This window comes from Molothrus ater, chromosome 4 (assembly GCF_012460135.2).
Source record: "Molothrus ater isolate BHLD 08-10-18 breed brown headed cowbird chromosome 4, BPBGC_Mater_1.1, whole genome shotgun sequence".
Classification (NCBI taxonomy): Eukaryota; Metazoa; Chordata; class Aves; order Passeriformes; family Icteridae; genus Molothrus; species Molothrus ater.
In genome coordinates, this window is record NC_050481.2 from 70964519 (window position 1) to 70984363 (window position 19845).

At 54.0% G+C, this 19845-nt stretch overlaps 3 protein-coding genes across 3 annotated transcripts in view; 2 read left to right on the plus strand and 1 right to left on the minus strand.

Moving 5' to 3' along the window:
* The first annotated feature begins 165 nt into the window (after nucleotides 1-165).
* LOC129046678 (retinol dehydrogenase 12-like) lies at nucleotides 166-4627 on the plus strand. Its single transcript, XM_054514675.1, has 6 exons — nucleotides 166-337; nucleotides 825-1064; nucleotides 2977-3066; nucleotides 3837-4025; nucleotides 4246-4352; nucleotides 4439-4627. Exons 1-6 carry the CDS (start codon nucleotides 181-183, stop codon nucleotides 4625-4627), a joined length of 972 nt encoding a protein of 323 aa, XP_054370650.1. The 5' UTR covers nucleotides 166-180.
* On the minus strand, nucleotides 3451-16026 carry LOC118686272 (uncharacterized). The gene is made up of 5 exons (XM_036382399.2): nucleotides 15862-16026; nucleotides 9547-9664; nucleotides 7374-7526; nucleotides 7115-7281; nucleotides 3451-6031 (listed from the first exon to the last, which is right to left on the minus strand). The coding sequence occupies exons 3-5, from the start codon at nucleotides 7522-7524 to the stop codon at nucleotides 4736-4738; spliced, it is 1614 nt and encodes a 537-aa protein (XP_036238292.1). The 5' UTR covers nucleotides 7525-7526; nucleotides 9547-9664; nucleotides 15862-16026; the 3' UTR covers nucleotides 3451-4735.
* The window catches only part of DCTN1 (dynactin subunit 1), a 66347-nt gene continuing 56301 nt past the window's right edge, over nucleotides 9800-19845 (plus strand). Inside the window, exon 1 of the mRNA XM_036382395.2 lies at nucleotides 9800-9857. The gene's annotated coding sequence lies outside the window, so the exon portion shown is untranslated. The remainder of the gene's footprint in view (nucleotides 9858-19845) is intronic.

Below are 19845 nucleotides of genomic sequence, written 5' to 3' on the forward strand. Positions count from 1 at the left end.
CAACGGAGTGGCACAGGGGACACGTGCCTCACCTTCCTGCCTGCTCCAGCCACTCTGCTGTCCCCCCTCGGCTCCCAGCGGCTCACGGAGCAGAGGGACTCGTGCCGTGCCGTGCCGTGCCACCGGCCGGGCAAAGGTCCCGCTGTGACCTCTGTCCCCAGCGCCACCCCGTGCCCGGCCATGGAGCTGCTGGGGGCTCTGAGCCCCCCGTGGTGGCTCCTCCTGCTCCTGCTGCTGGCCCTGCTGCTCCGGGCCACCCGCAGGAGCCCCTGGGACCCCCGCAAGTGTCCCACTGACCTGACGGGCAGGACAGTGATTGTCACCGGAGCCAACAGCGGTGAGCAGGGAGGGCGGGGACACGTCTGGGGGAGGTGGCGCGATGGCTGCGGGGTGGCCTGCAGGGGACATGGGTGTCCCTTGGCCAGCCGGGACCCCAGTCCCTGCTTTGGCTGCGGAAGAAGCTGGCGGCCATCCCTGGGCACCCACAGTGTGCTCCCGGTGCCCTCTGCTCACCTTCCTTAACTCGGGACTGTTAATGACTGACGGACAAGGCCAGCGCAGCCACCATGTCACACCAGGGATGGGGTCACCGCTCCCAGCTGTGTTCCACTGCCACTGCTGGAGATGCTGGGACTGGCATGTCCACTCGCCCCCAGGGACAGAGTGACCCCACGCGTGCCGTGCTCCATCCCCTCCCCAGCGCCCTCCATTTCCTGCTGGGTGGTTTTGGCCGTGGCAGGGGCTGCCCAAACCCGGGGGCACGGACCCCAAAGGAGCAGCGGGACCTGTCTGGGATCAGCCCACACGCCCTCCGTGTCCCGCAGGCATCGGCAAGTGCGTGGCCATGGAGCTGGCTCGCCGCAATGCCCGCACCATCCTGGCGTGCCGGAGCCGGGAGCGGGGCCAGGCGGCCGTGCGGGAGATCCGGGCGGCCACCGGGAACGCGGCGGTGCTGCTGAGGCTGCTGGACACCGGCTCGCTGGCCTCGGTGCGAGCCTTCGCCGCCGCCGTGCTGCGGGAGGAGCCGCGCCTGGACGTGCTGGTCAACAACGCCGGAGTCACCGGTAGGTGCCGGGCAAAACCCTCCGGCCACGAGGGGTCCAGAGCCTCGTCCCGATGCCCGCGGCACTGCCCCGCTGTGGGGGTACCAGCTGTCGGTTTGTCTGTCTGGATTGAAGGCATTGGAGACGGTGATTCTAAGCTGGGAGCTGGTGTTGATCTATTGGAAGGAAGGAGGGCTCTGCAGAGAGCCTCAGATGGGTTGGATGGATGGGCAAAGTGCAACAGCGTGGAGTTTAATCAGTCTAAGTGAGAGTTCTACATTTTGGCCACAAAAATCCCCTACAATGTTACAAACTGGGGCCAGTGTTCAGGCAGAAAGGGACCCGGGGGTGCTGCTCGACAGCAGGTGGAATTTGAGCCAGAAATCTGCCCTGGTGGCCAAGAAGGCCAATGGCTCCTGGCCTGGATTGGAATGGTGTGGGACCAGCAGGAGCAGGGAGGTCATTCTGCCCTGTAGAATGGTGTGGGACCAGCAGGAGCAGGGAGGTCATTCTGCCCTGAGGAATGGTGTGGGACCAGCAGGAGCAGGGAGGTCATTCTGCCCCTCAGGAATGGTGTCCCCAGCAGGAGCAGGGAGGTCATTCTGTGCCTGAGGAATGGTGTGTGCCCAGGGAGGTCATTCTGCCCTGAGGAATGGTGTGGGACCAGCAGAAGCAGGGAGGTCATTCTGCCCTCAGGAATGGTGTGAGACCAGCAGGAGCAGGGAGGTCATTCTGCCCTCAGGAATGGTGTGGGACCAGCAGGAGCAGGGAGGTCATTCTGTGCCTGTAGAATTGTGTGCCCAGGGAGGTCATTCTGCCCCTCAGGAATGGTATGTCCCCAGCAGGAGCAGGGAGGTCATTCTGCCCTGTAGAATGGTGTGCCCAGGGAGGTCATTCTGCCCCTGTACTTGGCACTGATGAGGGCACACCTCGAGTGCTGTGTCCAGTTCTGGCCCCTCAGTTTGGGAAGGACGTTGAGATGCTCAAACACAAGGCTGGTGAGGGGCTGAAACACAAACTCTGTGAGGAACGTTTGAAGGAGCTGGGGCTGTTCAGCCTAGAGAAAAGGAGGCTCAGGGGTGCCCTTATTGCTCTCTACACCTTCCTGGAGGGAGGTTGCAGACAGCTGGGGTCGGTCTCTGACAGAACCAGAGGACACAGTCCCAAGCTATGTCAGGGAAGGTGTAGGTTGGATATTAGGAAGAAATTTTTCACCAAAAGAATAATAAAGCACTGGAATGCTCTTCCCAGGGAGGGGGTAGAATCACCATCTCTGGATGTGTTTTAAAAAGCCTGGCCATGGCACCTGGGGCTAGAGTCTGGTTGAGGTGTGAGGGCACAGGTTGGACTCGATGATCTTAGAGGTCTCTTCCAACCTCATCATTCTGTGATTCTGTCATTCTGTGTTTGGATTCAAGTGTTTATTATTTCTTATCAGTAAAAGTCTCACTACTGTGAGTTCAGCAGCTTTTCATTAGAAGGCACAAAATGGCCAACAATCTCTTGTTACAAGGTCTTTTAAGACTAAACCATCCAATTAAGAGCTGACACCTGTGTTATTTTCCCTTTTAACCCAATAACTGATCCCAATGCAGACTTTTCTGCCCAATTACAAAATGCCACCCAAACCCATGGAGAAGAAGGAAGAAGCATGAGGAAGAAACCCAGGATGACACCCTGTGCCCTCCATCTTGCTGCCATCCACAACATACTAAAAATCCCAAAACCTCAATTTCTCCCCAAGTGATACACCTGCACTGCTCTCTACAATCTACTTCACACCCTAGTGGATTCCAGTCTGTTTTGGAGTTTAGGAAACTTTCTCCATGAATGAGGGTCAGAGTCAGTGCTCCCCTGGGGGTCAGGGCACCCCAGAGCAGACAGAGAAACATTCCCTGTGTGCCCTGGGTTTCCACAGCCACCCTCCTTTCAGGGCTGCCCTTCGCCATCACGTCAGAAGGCTTGGAGCAAACCTTTGCCACCAACTACCTGGGCCCGTTCCTGCTCACCAACCTCCTCCTGGGTGAGTGCAGGGGCCGGGGGAGTCATGGGGGGCTCTGGGGACTCCTCCTCGCTCACCACCTATATTGGTAATTATTGGTATAACTACTAATATAGCAGACAGGATGTGCCTTGGATGGTCTGGCACGAACCAAATAGCAGCACTGTGGTGTTTCACCCCAGAGACACTTTTTGGCTGGCTGGATGTGTGGTGTTTCACCCCAGGGACACTTTTTGGCTGGCTGGGTGTGTGGTGTTTCACCCCAGGGACACTTTTTGGCTGGCTGGATGTTGCAGTGGGTGCTTGGAGGCAAGTCCAGGCACGCAGGAGCTCTGGTGGTCCTCAGGTTTACCTCTGGTGGAGAAGCTTTAAGGCAATGGTGAAGGAAAGGAGTCGGTTCTGATGGAGGGTTTGGATCCAGAGCTTTATTGTGGCCCACAGGCCTCTGAGTCCGGCAACTCCTCCAACAGAGCTCCCTGACCCCGTGGTTGCTCTTTTACCTGAGGAAGGGGAGGAGGGAAAGGGTAGGAGCCACCAAGAAGGAGGTTTTAGGAGGTTTTAAGGGACAAAGGACAGCTGGATGGCCCAATGTCCCCCAGGGCGTGGAGGGCATCTTTTGAATCTGCCCAATCACTCAAGGCCCCTCTGGAATGCCAGGACTGACAGACAGTGCTGGGAGGGGGAAGGAGAGGAGACTGACACACCTGGCAGGGAATGATCAGGGAGGAACCCGGGGTTTCTGAGGCAAACCATGGCATGGCACCGCAACACCAACGCCCTGCTTGGCACAGAGCTGCTGAAGGCCTCGGCGCCCGCCCGGGTGGTGAACGTGTCGTCGTTCCGGCACAGCGTGGGCACGGCCGACGGCGGGTACCTGACGGGGCAGCGGCGCCCGGGCGGGCACGATGCCGCCTACAACAGCACCAAGCTGATGAACGTGCTCTTCACCGCCGAGCTGGCACGGCGCCTGCAGGGCACAGGTGGGTGCTGGGCCGTGGCACCCTGGGGACAACCCCTGTGCCAACTCCCTGTGCCAGATCTCAGGGGCTGCTGGCAGAGCTGGGGGGTCTGAGAGACTCGCTGGGGTCCCCCAAGGGTGGCAGAGCCCCGGCTGTGGTCAGGCTGGAGGCTGCTCCTGCTGCTCCCTGAGGGATTTGGGGTCCCTGGGGTGCCCACCCTGCTGACGGTGCGGCCTGGCAGGGGTGACGGCCAACGCGCTGAGCCCGGGCGTGGTGAGCACCAGCATCATGCGCCACTTCAGCTGGCCCGTGCGGGCGCTCTTCGTCCTCCTCCGCCCCTTCATGAAGGTGAGCGGGGTCGGGTCCTGCCCAGCCTGGGGGCAGCAGGGTGGGAGGGGGGTGCCAGACCTCTGCTCACCCCCATTTGCCCACAGTCAGCCGAGCAGGGCGCTGCCAGCACCATCTTCTGCGCCATCTCGGAGGAGGCCGAGGGCATCACCGGGAAATATTTCGACAGCAGCTGCCGGCTGGCGCTGCCCTCGGCGGCCGCCCGCGACCCCGCGCTGGCACGGAAGCTCTGGGAGGCATCGGAGCGGCTGACGGGGCTCTCGGAGCAGGGCTGAGCCACCAGGATGTCACCCCAGTGATGTCACCCCACTCCACTGGCTGCTGCCGAGGGGACAACACGGCACCGGCCAGTGACTGTGACGCTTTTATTAAAAACCCCGGCGCTACTCCCAGGTGATGTCCAGCTCCAGGCGCTGCTTCCTCACCTCCTGCAGGAAGCTGTCGTAGTCGCGCCGGTGGATGTCGGGGCAGCGGGACAGCTCCAGGCGCCGCAGGGGCCCCTCGGAGCCCAGCAGCTGCCACACGGCGCCTGGGGACACGCGGCTCCCGGCCAGCGACAGCTCCCGCAGCTCCCGCAGCCCCGGCAGCGCCGGCTCCAGCACCGAGTCCAGCGGGAAGGGCAGCGCCAGCAGGCGCAGGGTCTGCAGCCGCGGGGCCCCGCACAGCACCGAGGCCAGCGTGGAGCTCAGCACCGGCCCGTGCGCGGCTGGAACGGGCCCGGCCAGGCTCAGCGAGAAGCTCTGGAGCTGGGGCAGCCCCCGGGGCAGCAGGTCGGTGGCCCAGCGTGGTGCCGGGGCGGGGAGCTCCTCCTCGGGGGGCTCCTGGTGGGCGTGGGGGTCCGGTGGCACTTCCAGCTCGGCGCTGAAGCTCTGCAGGCCGGGGCAGCCGGCGAGGAGGGCGGGCAGCGAGAGAGGGTCCCGGCAGGTGAAGCCGTGCAGGGTCAGGGCACGCAGGCGGGTGCCCAGGCCCTGTGCCAGGGGCAGCAGCTCTGCCAGCGCCCGGCCGTGCCGCCCGGAGCAGCCCAGCGTCACTCGGGACAGGCGATGCCAGCCCGGCAGCTCCCGGAGCCCTGAGGAGCCGGGACTGTCCCCAAGCCACACGCTGACCTCCTGGGCCTGGGGACAGACGGCGTGGACGGTGCTCAGGGCGTCCTCCTCCACCTCCTCCAGCTGCCGCAGGGGCAGCGTGAGCGGGGCTCCCTCCTTTGCAGCCTCCCGGCCCCGCGCCAGCTCCTCCAGCGAGGGGAATCCCTCGGAGTCCTCGGTGCCACCCAGCTCCCCCGAGTGCAGCAACCGCAGGGCATCCGGCAGGGCACCGTGTGCCAGCACCTCCAGGCACGGCAGGGCCAGCAGCACGAAGGCCACGGCAGCCACCGCGTCCCCGTCCCCGGCGTGCTCCAGGTCGCGGGCCAGCAGCACACGGAGCACGGGACAGCCCGGGCTCCGCTCGGCAGGGTCGTAGGCCAGGTGGCGCAGGGCGCGCGGCGTCACCTTCCTGCAGCCGGTGACATCGAGCTCCCGCAGGTGGCGGCAGCAGGAGCCCACGGCCGACAGCACCTGGAGGTTGGCCTGGGTGTGGGCCAGCCCCAGGCGGCTCAGGCGGGGCAGCCCCTCGGCCAGGTCCACCAGCACGGACGGGGAGAGCCGCCCGCAGCCGCCCAGCTCCAGCACGCTCAGACCCTGCAGCCACACGGGGACAGCCTCAGGGGGGCGGGCAGGGGCGCACGGATGCCACTCTCACCCCCTGCAAGACTCAGAGAGGGTGGGCAGGCTCTGTCTGCTCCCCCTGTCCCAAGCCCTCGGCCCATGGATGATGGCACCCCCAGCCCCGTGGATGCTGAGCACCCCAAGCTCCATCCCCCCTAACCCCATGCAAGGTGGGCACCCCCAGCTCCACAGAGGATGGGCACCCCTGTCCCACTCTCCCATCCCCTAGAGGGGGTCACACCCAACCTAACTCTCCCTGCCCCACACAGCACGGCACTCCCAGAGTGTTGTCAGCCCCAGCCCCGTGGATGGTGAGCACCCATGCCAAGCTCCATCCACCCTAACCCCATGCAAGGTGGGCACCTCCAGCCCCACAGAGGATGGGCACTCCTGTCCCACCCTCCTATCCCCTTAGAATGTGGTCACACCCAGCCTTACTCCCCCTGCCCCACACACCACGGCACTCCCAGAGTGTTGTCACCCCCAGCCCCATGGATGGTGAGCACCCATGCCAAATTCTATCCCCCTTAGCCCATGGAAGGTGGGCACCCCCAGGTGCACTCTCCTATCCCCTTAGAGGGTGGTCACACCCAACCTAACTCCCCCTACCCCACAGCCCTGATCCCCCAGAGTGCTGTCACCCCCTGCCCCATGGATGGTGAGCACCCACCCCAAGCTCTATTCCTCTTACCCTATGCAAGGTGGGCACCCCCAGCCCCACAGAGGATGGGCACCCCTGTCCCACTCTCCCATCCCCTAGAGGGGGTCACACCCAACCTAACTCCCCCTACCCCACAGCCCTGATCCCCCAGAGTGTTGTCACCCCCTGCCCCATGGATGGTAAGCACCCACCCACCCCAAGCTCCATCCCCCCTGCACTATGAAAAGTGGGCACCCCCAGCCCCACAAAGGATGGGCACCCCTGTCCCACTCTCCCATCCCCTTAGAGGGGTTCACGCCCAGCCTCACTGTCCCAACCCCACAGACATCGCTCCCAGCCCCATCCCCTAACCCACAGCAGCCGTGCCCCTCTCCCAGCCCCTGCCCCGTGCCCACCTGGCAGCGCAGCACGATGAGGTGCCCCAGGGCGTTGTTGGCCAGGGCAGGACAGGCTCTCAGGCTGAGCTGGCGCAGGTGTGGCAGCAGCAGCAGGTGCAGCGCTGCCCGCGACAGCCGCCGGCTCGTCCCCAGCAGCCGCAACAGCTCCTGCACCAGCCCACAGGCTGGGGGGGACAGGGGGGTCAGCCACGCCTGGGGACACCCCCTGCCATCCCCCCGGGGGTCCCAGTGGCCCGGGGCGCCCCCCAGAGCTCACCCAGGTCGTTGAAGGGCCCCACGAGGAAGCGGAACTCGTACTCGTCCAGGTAATTGTCACTGTAGTCCTTGGCCCAGAGGCTCTGCATGTGCTGGGCCAGGCTCTGCAGGCACAGCGAGGTCAGCGTGGGCACGGCCCGGCGCTGGGGCATCCCTGCATGGGCACAGGGACAGGGACAGTCAGGGACAGCCACTGTGCCACCAGGACATCCCTGGGACAGGGACAGTCAGCATGGGCACAGCCTGCTGCTGGGGCATCCCTGCATGGGCACAGGGACAGGGACAGTCACCATGGGCACAGGGACAGGGACAGTCAGGGACAGCCAGCATGGGCACTGCCCACTGCTGGGGCATCCCTGCATGGGCACAGGGAGAGGGACAGCCAGCATGGGCACAGCCCGGCGCTGGGGCATCCCTGCATGGGCACAGGGACAGGGACAGTCAGGGACAGCCAGCATGGGCACTGCCCACTGCTGGGCATCCCTGCATGGGCACAGGGACAGGGACAGTCACCATGGGCACTGCCCACCGCTGGGGCATCCCTGCATGGGCACAGGGACAGGGACAGTCAGGGACAGCCATCATGGGCACTGCCCACCGCTGGGGCATCCCTGCATGGGCACAGGGACAGTCACTGTAGGCACCGTGCCACCAGGACATCCCTGGCACAGGGACAGTCAGGGACAGCTGGCACAGGCACTGCCTGCTGCCAGGGTATCCCTGCACGGGGACAGTCAGGGACAGCCCTCGTGGGCACTGCCCGCCCCTGGGGCATCCCTGCATGGGCACAGGGACAGGGACAGTCACCATGGGCACTGCCCACTGCTGGGCATCCCTGCATGGGCACAGGGACAGTCACTGTGGGCACTGTGCCACCAGGACATCCCTGGGACAGGGGAAAAAAAACAAACGGGAAATGGGGAAAAAAACCCAACGGGAAATGGGGAAAAGACCCTGGGAAATGGGAAAAGAGCTCTGGGAAATGGGGAAAAAACCCTGGAAATGGGAAAAACCCCGGGAAAGGAGACAATACACTGGGAAATGGGGAAAGAACCCCAGGAAATGGGGAAAGAACCTCAGGTACGGGAAAAGGACCCTCTGGGACAGGAGGAGACTCCCGGGAACTGGGAAAGTCCCTCCAGGAAGCAGCTGAGGAACAGCAGAGGGAACTGAGAGAGCTCTGGGACAGGGGAGCACGGTGAGTAACCAGGGCAGGGCCGTGTGCCACCGTCACTGTCACTGTCACTGTCACTGTCACCAGGGCAGGGCTGTGTGCCACTGTCACTGTCACTGTCACTGTCACTGTCACCAGGGCAGGGCTGTGTGCCACTGTCACCATCACCAGGGCAGGGCCGTGTGCCACCGTCACTGTCACTGTCACCAGGGCAGGGCTGTGTGCCACCGTCACTGTCACCGTCACCATCACCAGGGCAGGGCTGTGTGCCACCGTCACCATCACCAGGGCAGGGCTGTGTGCCACTGTCACTGTCACCGTCACCAGGGCAGGGCCGTGTGCCACTGTCACCGTCACCAGGGCAGAGTCCAATGGGAACTCCCACAGACAACAACGGGACATGGGATGGGACATTGGGGATGGGTACACTGGGAATGGGACACCGGGAGGGGACACTGGGATGGGACACCGGGAGGGGACAATGGGATGGGACACCAGGATGGGACATTGGGGATGGGACACAGGGGATGGGACACCGGGAGGGGACACTAAGGGATGGGACACTAAGAATGGGACACGGGGATGGGACACCGAGAGGGGACATTAGGATGGGACAGCAGGAGGGGACATTGGGATTGGACACCGGGGATGGGACATTGGAAATGGGACACGGGGATGGAGCACCGGGGATGGGACACCGGGACAGGCCCAAACCCTTCCCGGAGGGACCGGATCGGGTCCAGCAGGGAAATTCCAAGGGAGGAAATTCCCCCCTTCCATCGGCCCTTCCTCGAGCCTGTCCTTGGGGATCCTCGGGGACCTTGAGACCCCCCCCCCCCGCTTTGCGGTCCCCTCCCCAAATCCCAAAATCCCAACCAGAACCACGACCAGGACCCAACCCCAGCCAAACCCCAAAGAATCAACACCCCGTTCCCATGGCAACACCTCCCGCAACCACCCCATTGCTGCGGGCCAGCCTGGCCAGCCCGGGAGCACTTACCGAGAGCCGATTAACCCCGTCCCGTCGCGTTGCTTTCTCCTCCTCCTTCTCCTTTTCCTCCTCATCCTCCTCCCCGGGCCTGGCCCCGCCATGACTTTCGCTGCCTTCACTTTGCGCACTGCGCATGCGCACAGCCTGAGGACCCTTCCGCCCTTACAGCCCCCGCGGGCTGCCCTGGGCCGTGCCTGACTCCCAGCGCGCCCGTACGGGCAGGGCGGGGAGGGCCCCACGCGTCAGGCACGGCCCGGGGCAGCCCGCGGGGGCTTCGAGACCGGGCGGGCTCGACGGTACCGGGAGCGGCCGGGCCGGAGGTACCGGGGGAGGCCTGAGGGGGTCGGGGCTTCCCGGAGCGTGCCGGGAATGAGCGGGGATGGGGGATTTGGGGCGGGAGATGTGGATTTGGAGCGGGGGAGACACGGGGAGGTCGGGCGGTGCTGGTGGGAGGCTGCGGGCGCTTCGTTGTGAGGGGATTGAGGGGGATCTGAGGGGGTTTCAAGGGTCTGGGTGCGGCTAAAGGGGTTTTTAGGGAGTTGTGGGAGGGATTTAGGGGCGCTCGAGGAGCTTTAGGGGTTTTTTTGAGTGATGCGTGAGAGATTTGAGTGGGTCTGGGGCGGTTTGGGGGTTTAGGGGGCTGGAAAAGGCTTTTTGGGGATCTTGATGTGGGGGATTTAGGGGTGTGGGGGTGGATCTGGGGGATATTTAGGGGCTGTGAGCGGTTTGTGGGGGTGTTTGGGGGTATTTAGGGCTTTATGGGGGTGTTTGGGGAGGATTTAGGGGCGTGTTGAGTCATTTAGGGGCGTTGGGGGGGATTTAGGGGTGTTTGAGGGCATTTAGGGGTTCTGGGAGGGTCTGTGTGGATCTTTGAGGGGATTTAGGGGTGTTTGAAGGCATTTAGGGGTATTTGAAAGGGATTTCGGGGTTTTTGGGGTCGTGGAGGGGGCTGCAGGGATATTTCGGGATGTTTGGAGGAATTGAGGGGTGTTTGGAGGGGATTTAGGGGTTTTAGGGTCATTTAGGGGTTGTGGGAGGGTGTGCGGGAGGATTTAGGGATGTTTAGGGAGGATTTAGGGGGGTTTGGGGGCTTTTTGAGGTTCTGGGAGAGGCTGGAGGGGTTTTAGGGGGATTTAGGGGTGTTTGGAGGGGATTTAGGAATGCTTGAGGGGCATTTAGGGGTGTTTGAGGGCATTTTGGGGTTGTGGGAAGGTCCATATGGATGTTTGGAGGGGATTTAGGGGTGTTTGAAGGCATTTCAGGGTATTTGGAAGGGATTTAGGGGTTTTTAGGGGCATTTTGGGATTGTGGAGGGATCTGCAGGATATTTAGGGCTGTATTGGGGGCATTTAGGGCTGTTTAGGGGAGATTTGGGGCTTTTTGAGGGCATTTAGGGGCATTTGAAAAGGGTTTAGGGGTTTTTAGGGGCATTTATGGGGGATTTAGGGCTGATTTGGGACATTTAGTGATGTTTTGGGGTTATTTAAGGATGTTTAGTGGGGATTTAGGGATATTTTGGGGCGTTTAGTGGGGATTTAGGGACCTTTTGGGGCATTTAGTGGGGATTTAGGGACCTTTTGGGGCATTTAGGGACATTTAGGGGGCATCTAGGAGGGATTTAGGGACATTTTGGGGCCATTTGGGGGCATTTAGTGGGGATTTAAGGACATTTTGGGACATTTAGGGCGCACTTGGGGCTGTTTTGAGGGGATTTAGGTCTGTTTTGGGGTTATTTAAGGATTTTTAGTGGGGATTTAGGGACATTTTGGGGCATTTAGTGGGGATTTAGGGCTGTTTTGAGGGGATTTAGGGCTGTTTTGGGGGCATCTAGTGATGTTTTGGGGTTATTTAAGGATGTTTAGTGGGGATTTAGGCCCATTTTGGGGGATTTAGGGCCATTTTGGGGCTGTTTAGAGGGGATTTAGGCCCGTTTTGGGGCATTTAGGGCTATTTTGGGGCTGTTTAGAGGGGATTTAGGGCCGTTTTGGGGGATTTAGGGCCATTTTGGGGCTGTTTTGAGGGGATTTAGTGATGTTTTGGGGTTATTTAGGGCTGTTTGGGGGCATTTAGGGCTGTTTTGGGGTTATTTAAGGTTGTTTAGTGGGGATTTAGGCCCATTTTGGGGGATTTAGGGCCATTTTGGGGCTGTTTAGAGCGGATTTAGGCCCGTTTTGGGGCATTTCAGGCTATTTTGGGGCTGTTTAGAGGGGATTTAGGGCCGTTTTGGGGCATTTAGGGCTGTTTTGGGGCATTTAGGCCCATTTTGGGGCCGTTTAGAGGGGATTTAGGCCCGTTTTGGGGCATTTAGGGCCGTTTTGGGGCATTTAGGCCCATTTTGGGGCTGTTTAGAGGGGATTTAGGCCCATTTTGGGGCTGTTTAGAGGGGATTTAGGCCCATTTTGGGGCATTTAGGCCCATTTTGGGGCATTTAGGGCCATTTTGGGGCTGTTTAGAGGGGATTTAGGCCCATTTTGGGGCACTTAGGGCGCTTTAGGCTCCTGGGAGGGGTCTCTGATGGGCCGGGGCCGGTTCCCCTCGGGGTTTCCCTTTGGGGCACGGCCTCGGCCCCGGGCTCATTAAGGGCTGCGCTAATTGGGGCGGCTCGTTAGGGCGGCCGTGGGCACATCCCCTGCTGGCCCCGGGAACGGGGGGGGTTGGGGTTCGTGTGCCCGCCCCCATCAGTAATTAATGAGGCAGCGTTAATTGAGGCACGGAGCGCAGGCAGGGCCTTTGCTGAGCCTCGCTCCTGAGAGCTCAGGGAGTGCCGGAATTCCCAAATTCCCACCGCAATTCCCAAATTCCCAAATTCCCACCGCAATTCCCAAATTCCCAAATTCCCACCGCAATTCCCAAATTCCCACCGGGAATTCCCCAAATTCCCACCTGGAATTCCCAAAATTCCCAAATTCCCACTGGAAATTCCCAAATTCCCAAATTCCCACCGCAATTCCCAAATTCCCACCGGAATTCCCAAATTCCCACGGGGAATTCCCAACATTCCCACTGGAATTCCCAAATTCCCACCGGAATTCCCAAATTCCCACTGGAAATTCCCACCAGGAATTCCCAAAATTCCCAAATTCCCACTGGAAATTCGAAGAATTCCCAAATTCCCACCGGGAATTCCCAAATTCCCACCGGAATTCCCAAATTCCCACTGGAAATTCCCAGAATTCCCAAATTCCCACCGGGAGTTCCCAAATTCCCAGAATTCCCAAATTCCCACCGGGAATTCCCAGAATTCCCAAATTCCCACTGGGAATTCCCAGAATTCCCACCAGAATTCCCAATTTCCCACCTAGAGTTCCCAAATTCCCACTGGAAATTCCCAAAATTCCCACCGGGAATTCCCCAAATTCCCACATTCCCACATGGAATTCCCAAAATTCCCAAATTCCCACCTGGGAATTCCCAGAATTCCCACCTGGAATTCCCACATTCCCACTGGGAATTCCCAGAATTCCCAAATTCCCACTGGAAATTCCCAGAATTCCCACATTCCCACTGGGAATTCCCAGAATTCCTGGAATTCCCAAATTCCCACCCAGAATTCCCAAAATTCCTAAATTCCCACCAGACTTCCCAAATTCCCACCCGGAATTCCCAAAATTCCCAAATTCCCACATGGAATTCCCAAATTCCCACCGGGAATTCCCAAATTCCCAGAATTCCCAAATTCCCACTGGAAATTCCCAGAATTCCCACCTGGAATTCCCAGAATTCCTAAATTCCCGCTGGAATTCCCAAATTCCCACCAGGAATTCCCAGAATTCCTAAATTCCCACCTGGAATTTCCAAAATTCCCAAATTCCCACCGGAATTCCCAAATTCCCACCTGGGAATTCCCAAAATTCCCCCTGGAAATTCCCAAATTCCCACCTGGGAGTTCCCAAAATTCCCAGAATTCCCAAAATTCCCACCCGGAATTCCCAAATTCCCAGAATTCCCAAATTCCCACCTGGGAATTCCCAAATTCCCACAATTCCCAAATTCCCACGGGCATTCCCAGAATTCCCAGAATTCCCAGATTCCCACGGGGCATTCCCAAATTCCCAAGGGGGCATTCCCAGAATTCCCAGATTCCCAAACCGGAGTTCCGGGATGTTTTGGGGTTACCCCGGGGGTTTCATCCTTGGGGGTTTCCAAAGGGGCAATGAGGAATTGGGGGGGATTGCGGGGGCTCTGCGTGCGGGGGTTTGGGTGCATCGGGGGTGGGGGATTGGGGTTGGGGGAATTGGGGTTTTTTGGAGAGATTGGGGTTTTTGGAGGAAATGGGGTTTTGAGGGATTGGGGTTTTTTGAGGAAATGGGGTTTTTGAGGAAATGGGGTTTTTGAGGAAATGGAGTTTTGAGGGATTTGGGCTTTGATTAATTGGGGTTTTTTTGAGGAAATGGGGTTTTGAGGGATTGGGGTTTGTTGGAGGGGTTGGGGTTTTGATGAATTGGGGTTTTGGAGGAAATGGGGTTTTGAGGGATTTGGGGTTTTTTGGAGGGTTTGGGGTTTTTTAGATGAATTGGGTTTTTTTGAGGAAATGGGGTTTTGATGAATTGGGGTTTTTTTGAAGGATTGGGGTTTGGATAGAATGGGGTTTTTAGGAGCATTGGAGAGTTTATGAATGGGGTTTTGAGGGATTGGGGTTTTTTTGACTAAATGGGGTTTTGATGGATTGGGTTTTTAGGAGGGATTGGGGTCTTTTGAGGGAATGGGGTTTGGATAGAATGGGGTTTTTAGGAGGGATTGGAGGTTTTATGAATGGGGTTTTGGTGGACTGGGTTTTTTTTTGAGGGATTGGGGCTTTTTGAGGGAATGGGGTTTTGATAGATTGGGTTTTTTTTTTTTTGATGGATTGGGGTTTTGTGGTGGATTGGGGTTTTTTTGCAGAGATTGGGGTTTTGATGGATTGGGGGGTTTTTTGAGGAAAGGGGGTTTTGATAGAATGGGGTTTTTTTGGAAGGAATAGGATTTGGATGGATTGAGGTTTTTGAGGAAAGGGGGTTTTGCTAGAATGGGGTTTTTGCATGAAATGGGGTTTTTTTTGAGGGAATGGGTTTTTATGGATTGGGTTTTCTGGAGGGAGTGGGGTCTTAAAGGAATGGGGTTTTTGGAAGGAATGGGGTTTTTTGATGGAATGGGGTTTTGATGGATTAGTTTGGGTTTTTTTGATGGAATGGGGTTTTTTGACGGAATGGGGTTCTTTTAAGGAATGGGGTTTTTTGCATGAATAGGGTTTTTGAAGCAATGGGTTTTTGGAAGGAATGGGGTTTTTATGGATTAGTGTGGGGTTTTTTGGAAGGAATGGGGTTTTTGGAAGGAATGGGGTTTTTGGAAGGAATGGGGTTTTTCTTAAGGGATGGGGTTTTTTGATGGAATGGCGTTTTGGCAGGAATGAGGTTTTGATGGATTCGTTTGGGGTTTTTTTGGAGCAATGGGGTTTTGATGGATCAGTTTGGTTTTTTAAAGGAGTGGGGTTTTGAAGGGATGGGGTTTTTTGAATGAATGGGTTTTTTGATGGAACGAAGTTTTCATGGATTAGTTTGGGGTTTTTTGACGGAATGAGGTTTTGATGGCTTCGTTTGGGGTTTTTTTGACGGAATGGGGTTTTATGAAGGAATGGGGTTTTGATGGAATGGGGTTTTGATGGAATGGGTTTTTTTTTAAGGAATGGGTTTTTTTTGAAGCAATGAGGTTTTGATGGCTTCGTTTGGGGTTTTTTGATGGAATGGGGTTTTTGGAAGGAATGGGGTTTTATGAAGGAATGGGGTTTTGATGGAATGGGGTTTTTTTTAAGGAATGGGTTTTTTGATGGAATGAGGTTTTGATGGATCAGTTTGGGGTTTTTTGATGGAATAAGGTTTTGATGGATCAGTTTGGGGTTTTTTGATGGAATAAGGTTTTGATGGATCAGTTTGGGGTTTTTTGAAGCAATGAGGTTTTGATGGATCAGGTTGGGGTTTTTTTGATGGAATGAGGTTTTGATGGATCAGTTTGGGGTTTTTTTGAAGCAATGAGGTTTTGATGGATCAGTTTGGGGTTTTTTCATGGATTGAAGTTTGCTGGGTTGCTGTTCATGCATTCTGCAGTCCCTTCCCCTGCTCATTCCCCCTCTCCACGCCCTCATTCCCGCCCTCCTCGGGCAGAGGCAGCTCAGGAATTCCTTAAAGCTCGAGGCCGCAGAGCTGCGATCCCGCAATTGCTCGGAGCGGCTCCGAGCGGCTCCGAGAGGCTGCAAACGCCGCAGTTTCTGCTCCGAGCACCCCCGAACCGCCGAGCGCCTCCGTCCCTCCCGTTCCCCGCGCTCCTAAATCCCCTGGGCCCTGCCCGTACCCGCGGCCGTGCCCGCTGAGCTCCCGCCGTGTCCGGCGCTGCTGTCCGGGCCGCGAGCGTCGATCCCAGCCGGGAAATCACCGGGAATGCGGCGGGATTGAGCCGGGAGGACGGGGAAGGACGGAGGAGGAGGAGGAGAAAGAGGTGGAGGAGGAGCAGGAGGAGGTGGAGGAGGTGGAGGAGGAGGTGGAGGAGCAGGAGGAGGAGGAGGTGGAGGAGGAGGAGGAGCAGGAGGAGGAGGAGGTGGAGGTGGAGGAGGAGGAGGAGGAGGAGGTGGAGGTGGAGGAGGAGGAGGAGGTGGAGGAGGAGGAGGAGGAGGAGGTGGAGGTGGAGGTGGAGGAGGAGGAGGAGGAGGAGGTGGAGGTGGAGGAGGAGGAGCAGGAGGAGGAGGAGGTGGAGGAGGAGGAGGTGGAGGAGGAGGAGGTGGAGGTGGAGGAGGAGGAGGAGGAGGAGGTGGAGGTGGAGGAGGAGGAGGAGGTGGAGGAGGAGGAGGAGGTGGAGGTGGAGGTGGAGGCTGCGGGGGCTGCGGTGCCGCGGTGCAGCCGAGCAGGGCGCAGGCTCCAGCGGCGGGGGGGTCCTAGCGCCCGACGGAGCTCCGAGAGGGGGAATAAATTGGGGAAAATTGGGGAAAAATCGGGGAAAAAATCGGGAAAAATCGGGGAAAAGTAGGGAAAAAATATCAGGGAAAAATCGGGGGAAATCGGGGGAAAATCGGGGAAAAATCGGGGAAAATAGGGAAAAAATATTGGGGGAAAATCGGGGAAAAATCGGGGAAAATAGGGAAAAATATCAGGGAAAAATCAGGAAAAATAGGGAAAAAATAGGGAAAAAATATCGGGGAAAAATCAGGAAAAATAGGGAAAAATATCAGGGAAAAATCGGGGAAAAATCGGGGAAAAATATCGGGGAAAAATCGTGGGAAAATTGGGGAAAAATCGGGGAAAAATCGGGGAAAATATAGAAAAAAATCGGGGAAAAAAGCGGGAAAAATCGGGGGGAAATCAGGAAAAAATAGGAAAAAAATATCAGGGAAAAATCGGGAAAAAATTGGGAAAAAATCGGGGGAAAAAGCGGGGAAAATCGGGAAAAAATGGGGAAAAAATTGGGAAAAAAATCTGAAAAAAATCGGGAAAAAACAGGAAAAAATTGGGAAAAATCGGGGAAAAGTTGGAAAAAAATGGGGAAAACTCTGGAACTCTTTATTCTGGGATTTTGTACTAAATCTCATCGGTCAGTGAATGTAAACGGCAATTTTGGGTGGATCCATTGAGGGAATTTCAGTGAATTTAATGAATTTCAGTGAATTTAAACACCAATTTATTCTGAATTAATTTAGTGAATTTCAGTGAATTTAAACACCAATTTATTCTGAATTAATTTAATGAGTTTCGGTGAGTTTCAGTGAATTTAAACACCAATTTATTCTGAATTAATTTAGTGAGTTTTGGTGAATTTCAGTGAATTTAAACACCAATTTCTTATAAATTAATTGCAGTGAATTCAATGAATTCCATGTATTTCAATGAATTTAAACACCAATTTTTTATGGATGAATTTCAGTGAATTTCATGGAATTTTAATGAATTTCAGTGAATTTCAATGAATTTCAGTGAATTTCAATGAATTTTATTCAATGAATTCAGTGAATTTCAAGGAATTTAATTTAATGAATTTCAATGAATTTTAATGAATTTTATTCAATGAATTTCAGTGAATTTAATGAATTTCAATGAATTTAAACACCAATTTCTTATGAATTAATTTCAGTGAATTTCAGTGAATTTAAACACCAATTTTTTATGGATGAATTTCAGTGAATTTCAAGGAATTTTAATGAATTCAATGAATTTCAGTGAATTTTAATGAATTTTATTCAATGAATTCAATGAATTTCAAGGAATTTCAAGGAATTTAATGAATTTCAATGAATTTCAATGAATTTAAATGAATTTTATTCAGTGAATTTCAATGAATTTTATTCAATGAATTCCAGTGAATTTAATGAATTTCAATGAATTTAAACACCAATTTCTTATGAATTAATTTAATGAATTTCAGTGAATTTTATTCAATGAATTTCAATGAATTTTATTCAATGAATTCAGTGAATTTCAGTGAATTTCAATGAATTTTATTTAATGAATTTCAATGAATTTTATTCAGTGAATTTCAATGAATTTAAACACCAATTTCTTATTAATTAATTTAATGAATTTCAGTGAATTTCAGTGAATTTCAATGAATTTTATTTAATGAATTTCAATGCATTTTATTCAATCAATTCAATGAATTTCAGTGAATTTCAGTGAATTTTAATGAATTTTATTCCATGAATCTCAATGAATTTCAGTGAATTTCAGTGAATTTAATGAATTTCAATGAATTTAAACACCAATTTCTTATGAATTAATTTAATGAATTTCAGTGAATTTCAATGAATTTTATTCCATGAATCTCAATGAATTTCACTGAATTTTAATGAATTTCAATGAATTTTATTCCATGAATTTCAATGAGTTCAATGAAATTAAGTGAATTTGAATGAATTTTATTCAATGAATTTCAGTGAATTTCAGTCAATTTTAATGAATTTTATTCCGTGAATTTCAATGAATTCAATGAATTTCAGTGAATTTCAATGAATTTTATTCCATGAATTTCAATGAATTTCAGTGAATTTCAATGAATTTTATTCCATGAATTTCAATGAATTTCAGTGAATTTTAATGAATTTTATTCCATGAATTTCAGTCAATTTTAATGAATTTCAATGAATTTAATTCCATGAATTTCAGTCAATTTCAGTCAATTTTAATGAATTTTATTCCGTGAATTTCAGTCAATTACAGTGAATTTTAATGAATTTTATTCCATGAATTTCAGTGAATTTCAATGAATTTCATTCCATGAGTTTCAGTCAATTTCAATGAATTTTATTCCATGATTTTCAGTGAATTTCAATGAACTTTATTCCATGTATTTCAGTGAATTTCAGTGAATTTCAGTCAATTTTAATGAATTTTATTCCATGAATTTCAGTGAATTTCAATGAACTTTATTCCATGAATTTCAATGAATTTCAGTCAATTTCAGTGAATTTTAATGAATTTTATTCCATGAGTTTCAGTGAATTTTAATGAATTTTATTCCATGAATCTCAATGAATTTCAGTCAATTACAGTGAATTTTAATGAATTTTATTCCATGAATTTCAGTGAATTTCAGTGAATTTCAGTCAATTTTAATGAATTTAATTCCATGAATTTCAGTGAATTTCAATGAATTTCAATGAATTTTATTCCATGAATTTCAGTCAATTTTAATGAATTTCATTCCATGAATTTTAATGAATTTTAATGAATTTTATTCCATGAATTTCAGTCAATTTCAATGAATTTTATTCCATGAATTTCAGTGAATTTCAGTGAATTCCAGTGAATTTCAATGAATTTCAGTGAATTTCATTCCATGAATTCCAGCCCATCCCAGTCCATGCCCCGTCTGGTTTCGGGGTTTCAGGGTTTCGGGGTTTCGGGGTTTCGGGGTTTCGGGGTTTCGGGGTTTCGGGGTTTCGGCGTTTCGGGGTTTCGGGGTTTCGGGGTTTCGGGGTTTCGGGTGCGATCCCCGGTGCCCGTTTGGGATTAACCCTTTGCTGGCCGGGTCCCTGTGTCCCATTTCCCAGGTGCACAATGATGCAGATGAGAATTCTCCCTCCTCCTTTTCTCTGCTTTTCCTCCCGTCTTCTCCAGCAGATCCTGGCTCAGAGCTCTGTCTGTCCGTCTGTCTGTCTGTCTGTCTGTCTGTCTGTGTGTGTTCAGAGGATCTGGGTTCCGTTTTTGGGAGAATTCCTTCGTGGAAAAGCTCCTCCGGCGCAATTCCTCATCCCTGGGGGCACTGAGCAGCCCTGGGCATGTGGCATTTGGGGACATCCCGGGTGGTGGCATTGCCAGGGCTGGGCGCTGCCTGAGGAGTTTTCACCTTCGA

Bases quoted from the DNA above. Each gene is read 5' to 3' on its own strand.
- LOC129046678 (XM_054514675.1), top strand. From the start codon at position 181: ATGGAGCTGCTGGGGGCTCTGAGCCCCCCGTGGTGGCTCCTCCTGCTC. The intron at 338-824 runs GTGAGCAGGGAG...CGTGTCCCGCAG, and splicing joins TGTCACCGGAGCCAACAGCG to GCATCGGCAAGTGCGTGGCC. The intron at 3,067-3,836 runs GTGAGTGCAGGG...TGCTTGGCACAG, and splicing joins GCTCACCAACCTCCTCCTGG to AGCTGCTGAAGGCCTCGGCG.
- LOC118686272 (XM_036382399.2), bottom strand. From the start codon at position 7,524: ATGCCCCAGCGCCGGGCCGTGCCCACGCTGACCTCGCTGTGCCTGCAG. The intron at 7,282-7,373 runs GTGAGCTCTGGG...TGTCCCCCCCAG, and splicing joins GGGGCCCTTCAACGACCTGG to CCTGTGGGCTGGTGCAGGAG. The intron at 6,032-7,114 runs GTGGGCACGGGG...GTGTGGCTGCAG, and splicing joins TCATCGTGCTGCGCTGCCAG to GGTCTGAGCGTGCTGGAGCT.